Source organism: Desmodus rotundus, chromosome 11 (assembly GCF_022682495.2).
Source record: "Desmodus rotundus isolate HL8 chromosome 11, HLdesRot8A.1, whole genome shotgun sequence".
NCBI lineage: Eukaryota > Metazoa > Chordata > Mammalia > Chiroptera > Phyllostomidae > Desmodus > Desmodus rotundus.
The window spans coordinates 79075808-79092787 of NC_071397.1; the positions used below are offsets into that span (position 1 = coordinate 79075808).

Below are 16980 nucleotides of genomic sequence, written 5' to 3' on the forward strand. Positions count from 1 at the left end.
TTCTTTTTCTCCCCCACTTCCCCTCTCTCTAAAAGTAAATAAATAAAATTTACTAAAAGGCGGAATAAAAGAATAATTGGAGGAAACACAATGACAGGTCAGGGAAGACATCTCTAAGGAAGAGACCTTTGCGCTGGGAACTGAACACCAAGAAGAAGGCAATCGTGTGGAGGTCTAGGAAGATGTCTACAGCAGAGGACCAGCAAGTGCAAAGGCCCTGAGGTAACAATGACAGGGTGGCTCGAGAAGTGGAAAGAAGGCCAATGTGGCTGTAACATGGCAGCGTTCAGGGGGACAGTGATAGCAGACGACGCTGGGGCAGAATCTTACTTTGGAGGACGCTGTGGGGCACGGCTGCGGTTTAGTGTTGATTGTAATGCCACAGGAAGTCGCCGTGGAGTTTTAAGCTGTGGGATGACATGATGTGATTCACTGTTTTACAAGTTCACCTTGGATACTGTGTGGCTACTCTTCACCAGTGTGGAGAACAGACTGCAGACAGGCAGGAACGGAAGCAGGGGGAACAACTTGGAGGCTGCAGTCATGCAAAGAAGAAACAGCAGCCGCTTGGACCTGAATGGTAACAGCAAAGATGGGGAGAAATGGACAGACGTGGCAAGCAGAACCAACAGGATCTGCACTTTTGAATACGGGGACTGAAGACACAGAGTACTAGGGTCTGGGGTTGAAACCAAGAGTAAGAAAATTCATGTCCGGGACACAAGCATGCAGATGACTCACATATGGAAGCAGTGAATGATAAAGCTTCTTGAAGCACCCAACCATATCTTAAAGTTTTAATTCCTAAAATCAAAAAGGGTTCGCTCACATTTAGTCATAAACAGCACTCACGCGTGTTTGTGTAGAAGTCACTGAAGAGAAAAAGTTGTCAGTCTCTGTTAAAATGCCCTTGGATAATTTCCACACCTGTGTTTAATGCCAACACCTTAAGCATGAAGAAAATCACAGTGAAATCAAAGCTACTGAAGTTCTTCTCATCAAGGGGGGAAAAACAGTATTTTCAGATGAGTGATGTTATAAGCAGATTAATTGATCTATCTATCTATCTCTATCTATCTATCCATCTAACAGCATTTTAGGAAGAAGGTAGAGAAGAGGAGGGAGAAGAGGGAGAAAGGGAAGGAGAAGAGTTTTCAACTCCTTTTCCTCTAAAAATTGTTTTCCCATCGACCAGTGCTCACCAACAGAAAAAAATATATATACCCCCAATCCCTGGGTTCCAGTTCCAGTAAATCCATGAACTGCTCAGGACTGAAACTGTTTTTTTCAAGAAAAGCTTGCCCTGGCACCAAAAAAGGAGAAGTTAATATCAGCTTCTCTTTTGTGCAATCATTTGTTAAGATGTAAAAACAAGTATTCTCTTCACCAGACTAATTAAAAGAATTGTATTCGTTCTCGTAAGTAACAAAAGGACTTACATTTGTACATAGACTTAGTATTTCATCTCACAGTCCTAAAAACCTCACGGGGACAAGAGCCAAGCACTGGTCCTTATTAATAAATAAGGAAAGTATGCACACAGAATGAGAAGCTAATTACAGTACAAAGAAACAAGTTTTTTTCCAGCACTAAACAAGTCTGTGTTGCACTAACAGCTTTAATCTACAGAAGCTAAAGCCTAATAGGTAAAGATTCAGCATAACCATTCTTTCAGTCACCTTCTCTTCACCTTTATAATAGGCTCAAGTTCAAACATTTTATGCCTCCCTATAAAGTTCTGCCTTCCCAAATCTTCTGGAAAACACACGCACACGCATACATACACAAGCACATGTGATAAATCTGGCATATTTTAGCAGAAAACTTCTGAGCTCTTAAATTCAGATGAGTATACTTTATGTTACCAATAGATCAACTTTGTTCATTTTCCAAAAGCGAAGTATTAGCCACTCTGTATTTTCCTCTTTCAGATTCCTGTTTAAAGACCTGGTGGGAAGATTTACTATAACATGTACGTACGGGAAAATTGCATCTCAAGGACTATGTTTCACGGTCAGCTGTTATCATTTCTATTTGTCAATTTCCTCCAATCCATACTTAGCGAATTCTGACATGATTCACACCAGGATCCCTTATGACTGCAACTGTCCCACCTTTTAATAATTAAAAATAATACCCAAGTTTTAGTGGAACCTTAGAGAGTCTTGTGAATGACTTTCTATTATAGGGTTTTTAAAAGTAGGAATTATGGGTCCAGATATGGCAATTGGTCTCTTAATAACAAAGAAAATAATCCTGCATACATTAGAAGAGTTTTCAGGATTCTTTAAAAATTTGGTTAAAATTATAGCCTGTTAAAGTTGGAAGACCATAATCCAGCCCACAGAAAATACATACAAGAAAACCATGTCCTAGAAAGTGAAATAGGTCACTCAAGGGCACCCTGCTATTTGGATTATTTGGATCTGATTTCAGGAAATGTGTGTGCACACACATATAGCTAGTCTAATTAGAAACTTTTCCTATTGTCCCACTGTTTTTTCTAACTAGGTGATATTCTAAAAAGTCTGATTCTAATCAGGGAATTGTAATATAAATCATGATGAGATACAACTATAGCTAAAATGTAAAAGTCTGTAAATGACTAATGTGGCAAGGATTGGGAGCAATACAAATTTTGATACACTGGCTGGTGGGAACATTACGTGGTATAACTACTTCAGGTAACTGTCCAGCTGTATCTACTATAGCTGAACATACATATATCCTAAGGCCCAGCAAACCATTCCTAGATACATACATGAAACAAAAGAACATACGACAATGTTCAGCACTGCTCATAACAGCAAATAAACAAAAACCAGGAACACACCAAATGCTCATCAACAAGAGAAAGAACTGGCTGTGGTATGTTTGAACTGGAAAACTATACAGTCATGAAAACAGAGACCCGCACTACATGCAACCACAGGGAGGAACTCCGAAAACGTAATGGGAGAAAGAAGTCCAACGCCAAACACATTGCTTGATTCTATTAAATAAAGTTTGAAAACTTTAAAACTAACCGGTGATGTTAGAAGACACTGGTTATCTTTGGAGAGGGCATCAGCACGAGAAGAGTTTCAGGGGCTATTAACGTTCTGTTTACTGAACTACTAATACACTAATAATTGGTGCACTACTCAATACATATATTGTACATCTATTTTCTAAAGTTAAAAACAATAATTATGTGATAGATTTCAATATATTTATTCTGTTTCTTTCAAAAACATGAGCCCTTTCTGTGTGGCCTATGTCCTGAGTACATTCTTCTATATTGATCATGTTTACGTAAAGTAAGGGGCCCAGTGAAAATATCTTTCTCTGGTTACCTGATACAACAGGCTCAGCCATTTCAACCCACAAAGGTTTGCTTTGTCTTGTACTATATACATCACTGAGAGGAGTTTGTCTCAAAGAAAATACAGATGATAAAGGGTAAAAGGGCATATATTTCATTTCCAGATACTGCTAATAAAAATGTGACTTTTGAACATACAACTTGCCAAAGCTTGAGAACTAAATCTAACCATTTCTGTGATTCACAATGATTTTCTAGACCTGGGATAGCACACTGTTTGGTTTCCAGGCCAACCCCAGTGGACTGGGAATGGTGGCCTGGAGCAGGGGTTGAGAATGACCGGACGCCACGCTGGGGCCACGCCAGATAACACTGGCCACACCCCGGCGAAGGATGGAGCACTGGGGGCACAGACACCTTGCTGAGTGTGACAGAGTCGGTAGGACACCTTCCCTCACAGGATGACAGTGTCTTCTTCATCATTTTGACTGCTCCACAGAGAAGTCCTTAATAAAGTATTAAAAAGTTGTATCACTTTAATCTATTTTTGTGTAATGTATTTTATATTTAAGTATTCATATTTATATGTTTTGTTTGGCATAAATTATATTACTGCACTATGGTTTAAATATTTCACTAGTACAGCAAATTGATAAGACTATGCATTATTTTTAACAAAAGGTTTAAGAAAAAAGTTTAAACACATTTTGTTTCTTCTATCCTATTTCTTTGCAAAACAAAACTGCCAGAATAAAATACTAGAATAAAAAAAAACAAAAACCCAAACTCCCTTCTTACTAAATGCTATCCTTAGGTTCCTCCAAGAAGAAAAACTCTTTTCTGATAATTATATTTTGGTATAAACTAAACCATACAGTTCAGTATTTTGCAAGTTTTCATTGGTCTATATCAAAACTAATTTAAAAATAAACTTTTCCCACTGCAGCGCTCCGGAAAACTTTAGCTCTAGTTGGACACATCCACATATTCTAACCACAAGGGTATTTCTTTATTTACAGCATCTTCTCTTCAGGTTTCGTCTGCAGAACTAGACCATTTGTGCAGACACAAATTCACAGGATGCAAATGTAGTGTGAAGACAGCACCTAAATGTGGTGCAAAGTACCATCTGATTCAATCACATCCAGTACAATTAGCATTACCAGATGGGAAAAAAAAAAGGAACTGAAATTTCACACTTCTGCCTTTCACTTCCATGTGACTTCTTCTCGGCGACACACACTGGCTGGTAGGTGAAGTTTTTAATAACTGGCTCTCTCTAAATCTAAACTTCCCTTCAGTTAGCCACTGAATGCCAGAATTAGAAAAAACGCACAGTGACGACTGGTTTCACTAAATTCAAGACCCCAAATCTCAAATGAATACTCAACGTGCCACTAATCCTTCTCTGCTTCTGAGGTATGTCAATTCTCTCAATCGTCAAAACTACAAGTAATCACTTTCTCTTCTTTCCAGACTCCCATCAGCCTGTGCCTCCTATACTATTTAAAAACAGCTCATTCAGATGGAAACTCCCCATCTTCACTCACCACCCAGCTCCGTACAGTGGATGAAAGGCCACGCAGACACTAAAGACCTATTCCCTTTCCCTCTAGCCTTCAAAGATATTTCTTTTACAATTATACTCTCCTTAGAACCTCCCTTTTGTAGTAGAAAATGCAACCCTTTCTTTGACCTTCTTTTTACTTCCATGGTAGAAGAGGCCAGCTGCCCACTAAATAGATTTTTTTCCTTCTCTCTCACATGAAGCAGTCCCCAATTTTAATGAGCACACTGACATCCAGCCTTCCTAGTAGCTAAGAATAGCCAGGTGACCATCTAAATTCTGGTCAGTAGTATAAGCAGAGGTGAGCAGGATTCTGGGAAGTCTTGGTCTTTCTTCCTCCTTTTCTCCATCTACACTTGCAACATGGATATGACAGCGCTTTTCCAGTCACCAGTTTGCAAGATCCAATTCTCTGGTTTTCTCTGAGTCTCTCAGCAGCAGCAGGCACAGAGGATGCCTCGCTCAGTCTCTCTGGCCACTCCTGATTCTTCATTCAGAGAGGCTTTCTCCCTGCCTTCCTGACCTGCACGTTTTTAACGCCCCAGCCCTCTTCTCTTAACTCTACTCAGCACTGTGATTATTTTAGACCCATGGTTTTAAATACCTTTCGTTGCTCTGACGACACTCTGATCTCCTAAGTCATATATCTAAAATAAATGTTTGACATCTTCACTTAGGTGTTTAAAAGATATCTTAAAATTTATGTCACCAAAACAAAACTCTCCCCACTTCTCTGAACTGTGGCACTTCCCATCTCAGTACCCGCTCACTGTCATCTACTTCGTTGCTCAATGCAAAGACCATGAGTCATCTGGATCCTTCTCCTTGTCTCAATCCATCTGCATTCATCAGCAAGTCCATCGTTTCTCTCTGTCCTACTGCCACCACCCTGACGCAAGCCAATATCTCTCCCATGGCCAATGCACCCCCTTAATTCCCCCAAAGTCTATTTGCTGAGAGAAGCCAAAGCAATCTTTTCCAAGCGCAGATCTGATTGTGTTTCTTCCCTGCCTCTGAGAATGAAATCTAAACTCCCTAGATGGCCTCCAAGGCTCTAGGTAACCTGCTCAACCTCCTCTCTGATTTCATTTCTGCTCAGTCTGGCCTCGAGCGCTGTTTCAGACACAGGAGTTCTCTTTTTTTGTATTTGCTGATAATGCCAAGCTCTGGACGGCTTTTTTAAAAAATACCACCTGTAGCCTCCATCTAAACGCTCTTTCCCACTGCCTTCTCTCCACCAGCCCCTTCTCCTCCTCATTCAGGGCACTACCTAAGCTAAGGCAGCTCCCCCTAGTCTCTTGCTCTCACATCACTCTCATGCTACTTTCTTCATAGGAAACTAGGCTGTGCATTAATTTTCTCTTTTTACCACCTGCTTCTCCTCACACTGTAAACTACAGGAGAACAGGGCCATGTGGATCTGGTTTACTGCTGGATTCCCAGGGTCTGGAGCAGTGATTAGCAAGCAGTAGGTGCTCCATGAATTATTTGCTGCATGAGTAAAGAGAGCCTCTCAAAATTAAAAGTCGCTTAGTCTGAACCATTATTTCAGAATTTAAAACTCTCAGTAACAGGCCTGGAAAATATCTGACCACCGTAGGCTGGTCACTTAGTAACAGGGATCACTTTCCTCTCGAGGCAAGCAACTAACTACGCCCCTGAACACTTCAGTTATTCAAAAGCCCTTACTTCTTCTCAAGCGTAAGTCTCACTACTGTAGCTCCTGTTCATTTGCGGAGGCCTTAATGATCATGCCGAATGTGCTTCTTACATTTACACAGGACAGCGCTTCAGATAGCTAAAGGTGGTGACTGTACCTTCTCATGGCTGCGCACTCCCCACGTCAACAGGTCTTCACAAAGCGCAGCAGTGGGTCTTGTCACCGCTCCAAGACTGCCCTGCGTCGCAGTGTAGTCGCACACTCAGCTATCAGCTAAGCCTTGGGCAGGCAGCTCTGGTCCGATGTATCACTTCTCACCTGGCTGGATCAACTGACCTCTTTCTGAGGGAGCAAGACCTGATTGAAGTTAACCCTTAACTCCCTCCAGTTTAAGCTCACACGCCATCTCCCTGAGGTGTCTTTCGTACGACCCAGGGCTTACTGCCTCTGTCGGCTCAGTACAGTTGTTACTTCTCCTTCTTCCCAGAAGTCCTGGTGCCGTTTAGCTTGAGGATACCTGACCTGCTCCGTTCTTTAGAGGAGGGCCTCCTGGCCTCCTCTCCTGCACAAAGGTCCTGATTTCCCACACATGTAAATGAAAATGATGAGCTCTCTTAATTTTCACACAGGGAGCCTGAGACGGACAGGCATGACCTCTAACCAGCAACAAGGACCCAAAGAAAGGGGAGGCCCTTCTGACTATCATCAGAACAGACAGGAAGCTGGACAAGGTGGAGATAATGCTGGCACGCCGGGACACACTGGAACAACCCTGACGCGCCATTCCCACAGTCCTAGCCGGGCAGAGCATGACACCTCCACACTATTCACTTCCTTGCTCCTCTGAGAACAGCCAAAGAAAAGAAGAATCAATCCAAGTCGGAATAAGCACTATTCTACACAGGGCATAGCAGCACTTTTTTAGAACCATCTATAATTTAATTTTACTTCCTCCTCCCCAAAACACACTGACATCTCATTTAAAACATTCGTGCAGAGTAACAATTGTTGGGAAGTTAATGATTAAAGATACACAGTTTGTTCATCTGAAAATAATGCTTATTTCCACACTGTGTTAGCATTCTGGTAAAAAGAGCAGCCTTAACAAAGTAGGCTGAAGAATAAAACTATTCTTCAAGAGTGTTGCCCAAGCAATGCCCACGGGGCCAAAATGCTGACCATAAGATGACCAGAATCATCTAGGTATGTGATTAGCTCCCATTTAGAAACATGGAATAAAACAAAACAAAAAATCTATAGGCTCAAATCTGCTACACGATTTTTTTTCAGTCGTACCTATATTCTGAGGAGTGATCATTTCTAATGAAACGCCACAGCCGATCAGTCTACTAGTATTCTGTCTTTGACGAGTAGAGCAAAGGAATCTGTGAGGAATCCAGACGGTTATCCTCTGTATCTGCATCCATGTTCCCGCCTCAGTTCTCCCCTGCTCCTGAATAACACACCACTATCTACCTTTTACAAAACTCACCTAAACCACTCCCAGTCAGACTTTCTTCAATAAGCACACGTTCCTTAAAAATGCCATAGTGCTGCCCAGTTCCACACCTGTGAGACTTAGTCAGTGAGTCGCACTAATCTCATCTAGAACTGGATAGTTTGAAAGCAAAAATAAGTACCCCTACCTTTTATAATCTTTATTTCGTTAATGTAATTATGTATATTATGTGCCTAAAGCAATAAAGAAAAATGCAGTTAAGTGTTATCTCTTCTATATATAATTATTTCTTATATTCATTCTAAATAATTCTAGCCTTTTAGGATCTATTCTTAAAGGAATGCTCCTCCCTCTCTCAATCACTAGTAGCTGTCCTTTTATAAACTCCACCAAAGTCAGTTAAGAACTGAAAGCAAACAGTGAAGTCCTATTAAAACTCAACTCACAACACTGTGTGATCTTCTGGATGTTGGAAGAGATGCGCTGGGCCAGCTGAGTGGGGTCGCCAACAGTTCCTGGAGTGTAAGACATGGCTGCTCTGCTTACTCAGTAATTTCATCAGATGTTGGTGGGCTGTGCAGTTTTCGAAGCAGTCACCTAAGTAACGTAAAAGAAAAGTCACATAATTGTATTTTTACAGTTATTGGCTTACAGTTTCCAAAGTGTCAATTTGGGAGGTTACAAGTACAAACCTGATTAACCTAACAGGGTTGAAATCTAACATCAAATAGTAAAACTCCTACGTCTATCAAACAACAACAACAACAACTGAACTTTAAAGGACAGAGGCAAGTTAAACATGTCCCAACAAAATAAGGTTCAAACTGTATATTCCCTTTGAACTTCTGTAATTTCTCTAAGGAAGAGTTATTAAGTCCCTTTTCTATGTCTAATTTTAATTGTTTATATATTTTATCTATAACTACACTCTGGGCAACTAAAGGCAGGGCCCACATCCTATTCTTCTTTCTCTTCCCACCATTTAAAGCGATTTCTAGCACAGAACAGGTATTTAAATATTTATTAAGTGGAATACAGACTTCAGGCTATCCCCAGGAATTTCATTGCTGTATCTAACTTAACACATGTAGGAACAGCTCAGAAACTTAAGAATGAATCTCTAGTTTCAGAGATCAAAAAGGAGGTCAAATTTGAAAGAGCAAAGCCAACAAGCAAGAGAAAAAGGCCAGCCCTGTGCTCGTCATCCGTACACCTTCCTGGCAGGGCAAGAACAACTCCTCTTCCCGAAGCCAGCCTCAGGAGAGAGGGCTAAGCTGGGATGCAGCTATGGGAAGGAGGGAAGGTGAAGTTCTTTTCTTCCTCTATCCACACCACACCATTCGGAGTTTGAAAAGAAAGAATGGAAAGGGGTGTCCTATGGACAGGACATTGCCCCACAAAGAACGTCAACTATTCCTGCACCACCTTGTCACTGAGTGTGCGCTGAACACTGCAAAGCTATGAGCGGCCCATCTGTGCGCCAACTCTCCCCTGCACGTCTGCTACAGGCCCAGCACTAAAGTAAGCACTTGGGGGCTTCGAGCAAATAAAAGAACAAATGTAAAGAAGCTGCTGAAGTCAAGTTTGTTTTTCAGGAGAAAGGATAAAGTTAACAATGTATAAAACAACAAAAGCAATACAAATCACTAAAAAAGTCAAGAGTGAGTGACAAGGACTATGAAAAGGAAATATCACTATCGCCCTTTTCTAAAAAGAACTCACCTAACAGAAGCATAAGATGTGAATACCTGGGTATGACGGGTAAGGAAAGCAACGAAGGTAAAGCAATAAAGCCTGGAGTGGATAGATGCTGAACACATGGACAAGACAAACAGTGTCGCTGCCAAAGAACAAGGAGGTTCCTGGTCAACTCCAAGTCAGAGGACACATGGCGGGGACAAGTGGGAGACAATGCCGACAGAAAGGGATGGGTGACCTAACACTCACTGCACACCTGGGAAATGAAAAGCATTTCACATGGATTATCCAGTTCAATTTTCAAAAGCTCCCCTTTAAAGTAGGTAGTAGCAAATAAACCTTGTTTTAACGATGAGCAGAGTATGGCTTATAAAGATTAAATAGCTGGAAAGGTGAGCCAACCCATCCACCAGGTAGAGGTGGGTTTCAATCCCAGGGCTCTGGTTCCAAAGCTACCCGTGCTTGGCTACCACACAGAATAAATGCCACAGAAGAAGGAGGGCCCTAGATACTAGGTTTAGTTTGAATGTGTTATGATAAGAAACCACCGGAGATTTCTGGCAGGGGAGAAGAGACCACAAGGAAATACGTGTCTTTGTTCTAAGGGTCAGTGCTGGCAGGAAGTACAACAACTGAGCTGTTGAGATGGGCAGAACAGTACTGGTTCCATGCCTGAAACTCTAGCATGGGCCCAGCCACCCTGGAATTTCTGGGAGCCTTTAGATCCTCTCTATTCATTAATTCACAGATCCAGTTCATCTATTCTGGGCTCTCTGGACCTCACCAAGTCCTAGAGATAGATCTAAAACCAATTTCATAAAAGGGTAAATGAAAACCTTAACTCAGACCGCAGAACCACTGCAGCAGAGTGGCAGGAATAAACTGCCTTCCCAGTAGCCTTGGACATGGGCCTTCAGTGACCTGAGCTGCTGGGGCCCACACAGAACAAGCCTAGATCTGGGGATCCAATGAGACTAAGTATCCTACAAAGCACCAATTGGATCTTGAAATTCTGCATCTATTTCGTTTTTCAGTAAGAGCTTTATTGAGATATAATTCACATATCATGTGATTCATCCATTTAAAGTGTACGATCCAATAGTACTTTAAAATATTCACAAAGGCACATAGCCAAGTGCTAGAAACAGCCTAACTGCCCATCAGTAAATGAGTGGATCAAAAAACTGTGGTGCATTTACACAATGGAATACTACTCAGAAAGAAAGAAGGAGCTCCTACCCTTCACGACAGCATGGATGGAACTGGAGAGCATTATGCTAAGTGAAATAAGCCAGGCGGTGAAAGACTAATACCATATGATCTCACCTTTAAGTGGAACCTAATCGACAAAACAAACAAGTGAGCAAAATAGAACCAGACACATGAAAATAGAGAACAAATTGACAGTGACCAGAGGGGATGGGGGAGGGGGATAATGGAGGAATAAAGGGGAAGGGTCAAGTCAAGGAACACAAACAGAGGACTCATGGGCAGGGACAATGGGAGGGACTGACTGTGGGAGGTGGGGAGTGGGCAGGGCAGGGGAGAGCAATGTGGGAAAAATGGGGACAACTGAAATTGAACAACAGTAAAAAATTTTAAAAAATATCCACAAAGTTGTGGAACCATCAACACATCACATTTAGAACATTTCACTACCCTAAAACTAAAGCCCATATCCATAAATAGTCACCCCCCCTTGCTCTACAACCTCCCCAGCTATAGGCAACCACTAGTCCACTTCCTATCCTCACAGGTTGGAATCATAACACAGTATGTGTTCTTTGGTGACTGGCTTCTTTCTCTCTGCATGTTTTCATGGTCCATCCGTATTGATGTATCAATCAATACTCCATTCCTTTTATAGCCAAATAATATTCTACTACATGGATGGATACAATTTTCTCCTGGCTCAATGGCATCCTTCTTTTTCCTTTTCCTCTGTCAACTGTGGCTCTAGAAAAACTGGCTCACCGCCAACACAAACACACTGAATGAGGAAATGTTCCTTTTTCTTATTTATGTACTCTCGTATACTCTCTTAGGTGGGGGCTTCTCCATCCACATATGCAAAAACACCCACTCTATACAACTGAGTCTCACATACATGTCTCCAAGCCATACTCTTAACTCTAATTAGTGGCTACGTGTCTTTGAAGGTACAGACACTCACCAATTTCCTTTCCAGCTACCAGTGGAACTGACAGCCAGAAATCTCTACCTGGGACAAGACTTTAAGCATTTGGGCATGGACACAGCAATAGAAATAGTCAGTTTCACTTTCTTAATCATGAGCACTAGCATAAAGCATTAGTTTTCCCTCCACCTGATGTCCCAAAATGTAAAAAACATTTGTCAAAATATAACATTTGACAGAAAAGGCAATGTTTTTTTCTTCCTGTCTGATTTTAAAGTAACAACCTAAAAAGCAAGAAGGGGAGGCATCTTGAAATATGTCACGTATTTTTAAAGGTCTCTATATAAATCAATTAAGGAGGGGCAGGCAGTCTATCTTGTAGACCGCTCTACCCTCAGCACCTAGCTATATAATAGGTGCTTAATAAATATTTATAGAATGAATGAATAAATGCACCTGTTTCCTAAGAACACACAACCGGTCTGAGGGTAAATGCCACCATTTTTAAGACACTGAACTCCAGTGCCTTCTGTCAGATCCTGAATGTCCCGGGCTTATTGCGGCCTTGAGGCCCGTGCTTGGTGCCATTTCCTATCTCTAGAAGACTCTTCTTCCCATGACCTCCGTGTGACTGGCCCCTTTTTCCCAGCAATGTCTTGTCACATGACAGAGAAGCCTTGGACAGAGACTACTGGGATCTGAAGTGGGAAGTCGCCGCCCCTGCCACAATCCACTGACCTCTCTGACTCACTGCCTCCCAGTGCTAATCACCATTTAAAGTGATCGACTTAGTGTAGTGTTTAATACCTATCCCCTCCTCTGGAATGTGAATGAGAGAGTAGCCATGTTCTTTAGCTCAGCTCTTCCGTCTGTTAAACTATTATTTGGTCTTAGTTCACAATACCAAGGATTATTTTTCACCCTTTCATACACTAAGCTTCCAAATTAAATGAAATCACAGTAAACTTTACTCAGACTTATTGCAGATGTTTCATATATTTTTCAACCACCAGCAAGCTTAGCTCAAGTTTGGTATCCCAACCAAAACTCTCAGTTTGACTTTGTTATTGGGAGTGGCAGACGTAAAATACCTCAAGAAGAATGATGTAGACCTTAGTCAGTTAATATAGTCTCTTATTAACTTCTACAAGGAACTTTGAAACTAGAGCCTAACTCTTAACTAGTCATAAGTTTGAGACAAACTTCTCCAGGTGGCCTGTAAAGCAGAGACCTGTCCACATCACAAGACAGTTTAACACCGTTATGGGTTTGTGCTCCGCTGAGGCTCCGGCCACCCCCAGAAGAAACCTCCACCTCCAACATTACTAAACAGAACAGCATTTCATAATCATTTCCTATTCTTCCAGATCCTGTACGAGTTTTAAATTACATATTGTTAAATTCAGAGTGCATTGGTGGGAATTAAACAAAATTAATGTATGTACACAAGAGCCAGGCAAACGCAAGAAACTTGAGAGAAAAATATTGCAACCACCTAGAAAACGAGAGGTGTGACATCTTGAAATATTTTATGCATTTTTAAAGGTCTTTATGTAAACTAGTGAATAAGGCGTACTGAAATCTAGGAAAGTTAGCCTTAATCAAGCCAAATAGAAAATCAACCACAATGAGCCTCTGAATAAACGTATACAGTTCCGTGACTATAGCCATATATTTTCATTTCTTCCATATCCGGAGGGAGGACTTTAACATGTGTTTTCTAAATCAATGTGGGTTGAAAAGAGGAAGAGGTCACTCCGTGTCCCGATGCAGGCACGAGCTGGATTCCCGAGCTGGCCCGGGCTGGCTCCGGGGCCCGTCCCGCAGGTGCTCCTGCGCGAGCGCGGACCGCGGCGGCCGCGGGAGGCGGCGAGCGACAAGCGCCCGACTGGTTCGACTGGCCGGGCCGCCGAGTCAGACCCAGCCCTGGCCGCTTGACCACGCCAGTCACCCGCGCGGGGCCGGGGCCCGGGGGAGCGCCGGCGCTCCCGCAGCTGGGAAGAGCCCGCGGCAAAGCGCCCGACGGCCACTAGACAACGCGTACAAACCGTCGTCGCGGAAGCCGCAGGGGCGTCGCGCCTCCGGGACTCGGCCAGCAGCCCTCCTCCCCACACTCCACTTACCCTGACCTCCTCGGCTCTCTCCTCCCCCTCCTCCGGCCGCAGGCTCTCCAGGGCTCCAGAGGCCCAGCTACAATAATCAGCTGATGGGTGTTGGCGTTGGGATGCGCACCGCGCATGCCCGCAATACAATCCAGGAAGGAGGCGGGGATTGCTTCCCTCCCATTGGACCGCGGGGCTGAGTGACAGCAGTCGTCTCCCGCCCACTCTGGTTCCAAGCTAAAGAATGTGGGGGTATCAGCAAAATTGCCAGGGACGTATTCTTGGAGGCCTGGCAAACAGATGGTGAACGCCTTAGGTTGCGTGGGGGGGGGGGGGGCGGGAGGTGTGGGAAAGAGAGAGAAGAAAATGGAGGGCAGCAGTCTTCTTTATCTGCTAACCTCCCTACATTCAGGTCTTCAGCCCACCCCATCAGCTCATACCTGTCTTGTTTCCTAACTCTTCCCTCTGCAGTAGACTGGTTTCACAGTTCAAATGAAAAATGAGAATGCGAATCAATAATCTTAGCAGGAACAATTAAGAAATAAGAGTCACCTCCGTGTGCTCATTTAGTAGACAAGTCTTCATAGGACGCAAGTCATTCTAAGCATCCTTGAAGAGCAGGGTATATTTTGCACAGGGTTTGAAAAAAAGCAGAGACTCTTCAAGTGATAAATATTCAAACAATCATAATGTAATTGTTAGGTAGAAAGCATCACTTTCTTCACGTGAAAGAAATCACTCACCAAATTAACTAGAAGATAGATAGGCTTGGCCTTTGCTTATTCAGGGGTGTCAAACTCATTTTCACCTGGGGGCCACATCAGCCTCGTGGTTGCCTTCAAAAGGCCAAATGTAATTTCAAATCCTTAAGAGTTAAGGAGTAGTTACATTTACAGAGTCCTAAAATTATTTTGGCCTTCTTCAGGCAACTGCCAAGCTGATGTGGCCCCCTGTGAAAATGAGTTTGACACCCCTCAATTAAAGAAACTGAAACCCAAAGAAACTTCCTCAAAATTACCCAAATGATTATGAGCAGCACAGGTCCAGATGACCTAATTCAGAATCTTGAGTTCTTCCTATTGTAGCATTCATTCAGCAAATATCCACTGGAAGCCTGTCATATGTCAGGTACTTTGCTAGGCACTACAGATAATGAAGATGGCTAGAGTATGGTATTTTCCCTCAAGGAGCTCAAGGAGTGAGATCCTTCCAAGGACTCTGTGAGAAGTGCTATAATAAAGACTTGTGCACAGCACAGTGGGATCCCAGAGACGAAGATGCCTTACCGTGGAGTCAGAAATCATTCCAAAGGGGAAGTATTGACAGAATCTTGAAAGATGTGTAAGAGTTCATCAAGAAGACAAAATGGGAGAAGCAAAAGGAAGAGCACATAAAAATGTACAAAACCACAGGCTAGTGCAAACTCTTGGGGATCACTCTATAATTTTATGTAGATAAAGCATAGTGAGTGGGTCAGAGGGCCCTGAGACCGGAAAGGCAAGTGCAGTTTATGTAATGGAAAGCCTTACATCATCATCATGTGAAGTGAATATCAGATAGGACTTAAACTATTAAAGGATTCTAAGCAAGGGTATGATGTGCTCATAATTCCATGCAATGAAGAAAACTCTGGAAAAGTGGGGGTTGGGGAAATTAAAGGGATATAACATTGAGACTGGGCAGAGAGAGAGGTGGGGAAGGGAGATTGAGATTGAGATTATGACCATTTAAGATGTTGTTGCAATAAGAAATCCCCAATACCGCAAATATTGAAAGACTACACTAAGGCAAATGCATTAGAGAAGAAGAGGTTAGGAATGCTTTGAGAAATGTTTAAGAAGACTTGGCATTCAAGTAGATATGGAGGTTACTCCTATTCTTAGCACATGCAAAATTGAGCTGAACTCGAAGTAGCTGAGACCTAAATATGTTAATAAAGTAATTGCATTTTGAGGATGGAGGTAGTGAAGGGAACAAAGTGACAGTAAGTTTAGTGTTGAACATGTCATATTTTAATATTCTGGGGAAGTGCTATCCAGTTTGAGATGTTCAGTGTCCAACAGGTACTTGAAAATGTGAGGTGTTGAGGATAGAGCTGTGGTTGGAGCTATGGGAAGAGATGAGCTCAGTAACTCTAAGGATGAAATGTTATGAACTTTCTAAGTTTGAGGGCAGAGAAAGAAAAACTCTGAAAAGAAGTAATCACAGAAATAGGAAGCAATCTAGCAAAAGGTAAACTAGAGAATGAAGGAAAACATTTCAAAAAGAGATAAGTCTATGATATTACATGTCACAAGAAGTTCAAGTAAATTAAGAACTGAAACTTGAACATTGGACTTGAGAATCAAGAAGTGGTTGGTGAATTTAGGAAGAGGCATTTCAATCATTTAAAGAAAGATCATGCAAATAATTTACCTCTATGTAAGGGCTGGTGCATTCTCCAAACATCCTTTCACATTACCTTTGATAGAACCCTGGACTGTAGGAGGGGAAAGCACAATGAACCTGACGCTACAAGAGCATCTTCAAGTCACTGACAAAATCGGAACCAAAGCTCAGCTGTCTGAGTCCTCTTCTTGGACTCCTTCCAATTTCTTTTGTTTTACAATATGTTATGAGAGTATTCCTTCCAGGTCTTTTGAAAACTAAGAATAACATTTCACTCCTTTGTATTCAAATGGGAAAAAGATACGTATGGTAAAAAAAAAAAAAGATATGTATAGTTTAGGTAAGCCTGCAAAATGTAGAGGCACAGAGGATAAATGAGTTCCTGATATCTGTTGTTTGCCATCTGAGCATCTGCTTTCTACTTAGTGAAATTCATCCAGGTGCCTTTTGCCCATGCAATGAAGAAAACTCTGGAGAAGTGGATGAAATTAAAGGGAAATAACACTGAGACTGGAGAGAGAGAGGGGCTGGGGATAAAGGAACAAATTGAAAATAAATTTAGTGCTGAACATTTTATATTTTAATATTCTGGGGAAGTGATATCCAGTTTGAGATGTTCAGTGTCCTACAAGCAATTGAAAATGTCAGATGGAGTTCAATCTTAG

At 42.1% G+C, this 16980-nt stretch overlaps 1 protein-coding gene across 3 annotated transcripts in view; it reads right to left on the bottom strand.

Annotated features, from left to right (window-relative positions):
• The window catches only part of STX7 (syntaxin 7), a 36868-nt gene extending 22818 nt beyond the window's left edge, over window positions 1–14050 (bottom strand). For 2 of the 3 annotated variants that reach the window (XM_024551879.4, XM_071219716.1), the window contains exons 1-2: window positions 13949–14050; window positions 8437–8587 (exon numbers count right to left, since the gene is read on the bottom strand). In XM_024551879.4, the coding sequence (XP_024407647.1) occupies window positions 8437–8521 (85 nt within the window). In that variant the 5' untranslated portion in view covers window positions 8522–8587; window positions 13949–14050. The remainder of the gene's footprint in view (window positions 1–8436; window positions 8588–13948) is intronic. The other variant, XM_045188775.3, reaches the window with a different exon arrangement.
• Window positions 14051–16980: the final 2930 nt, after the last annotated feature.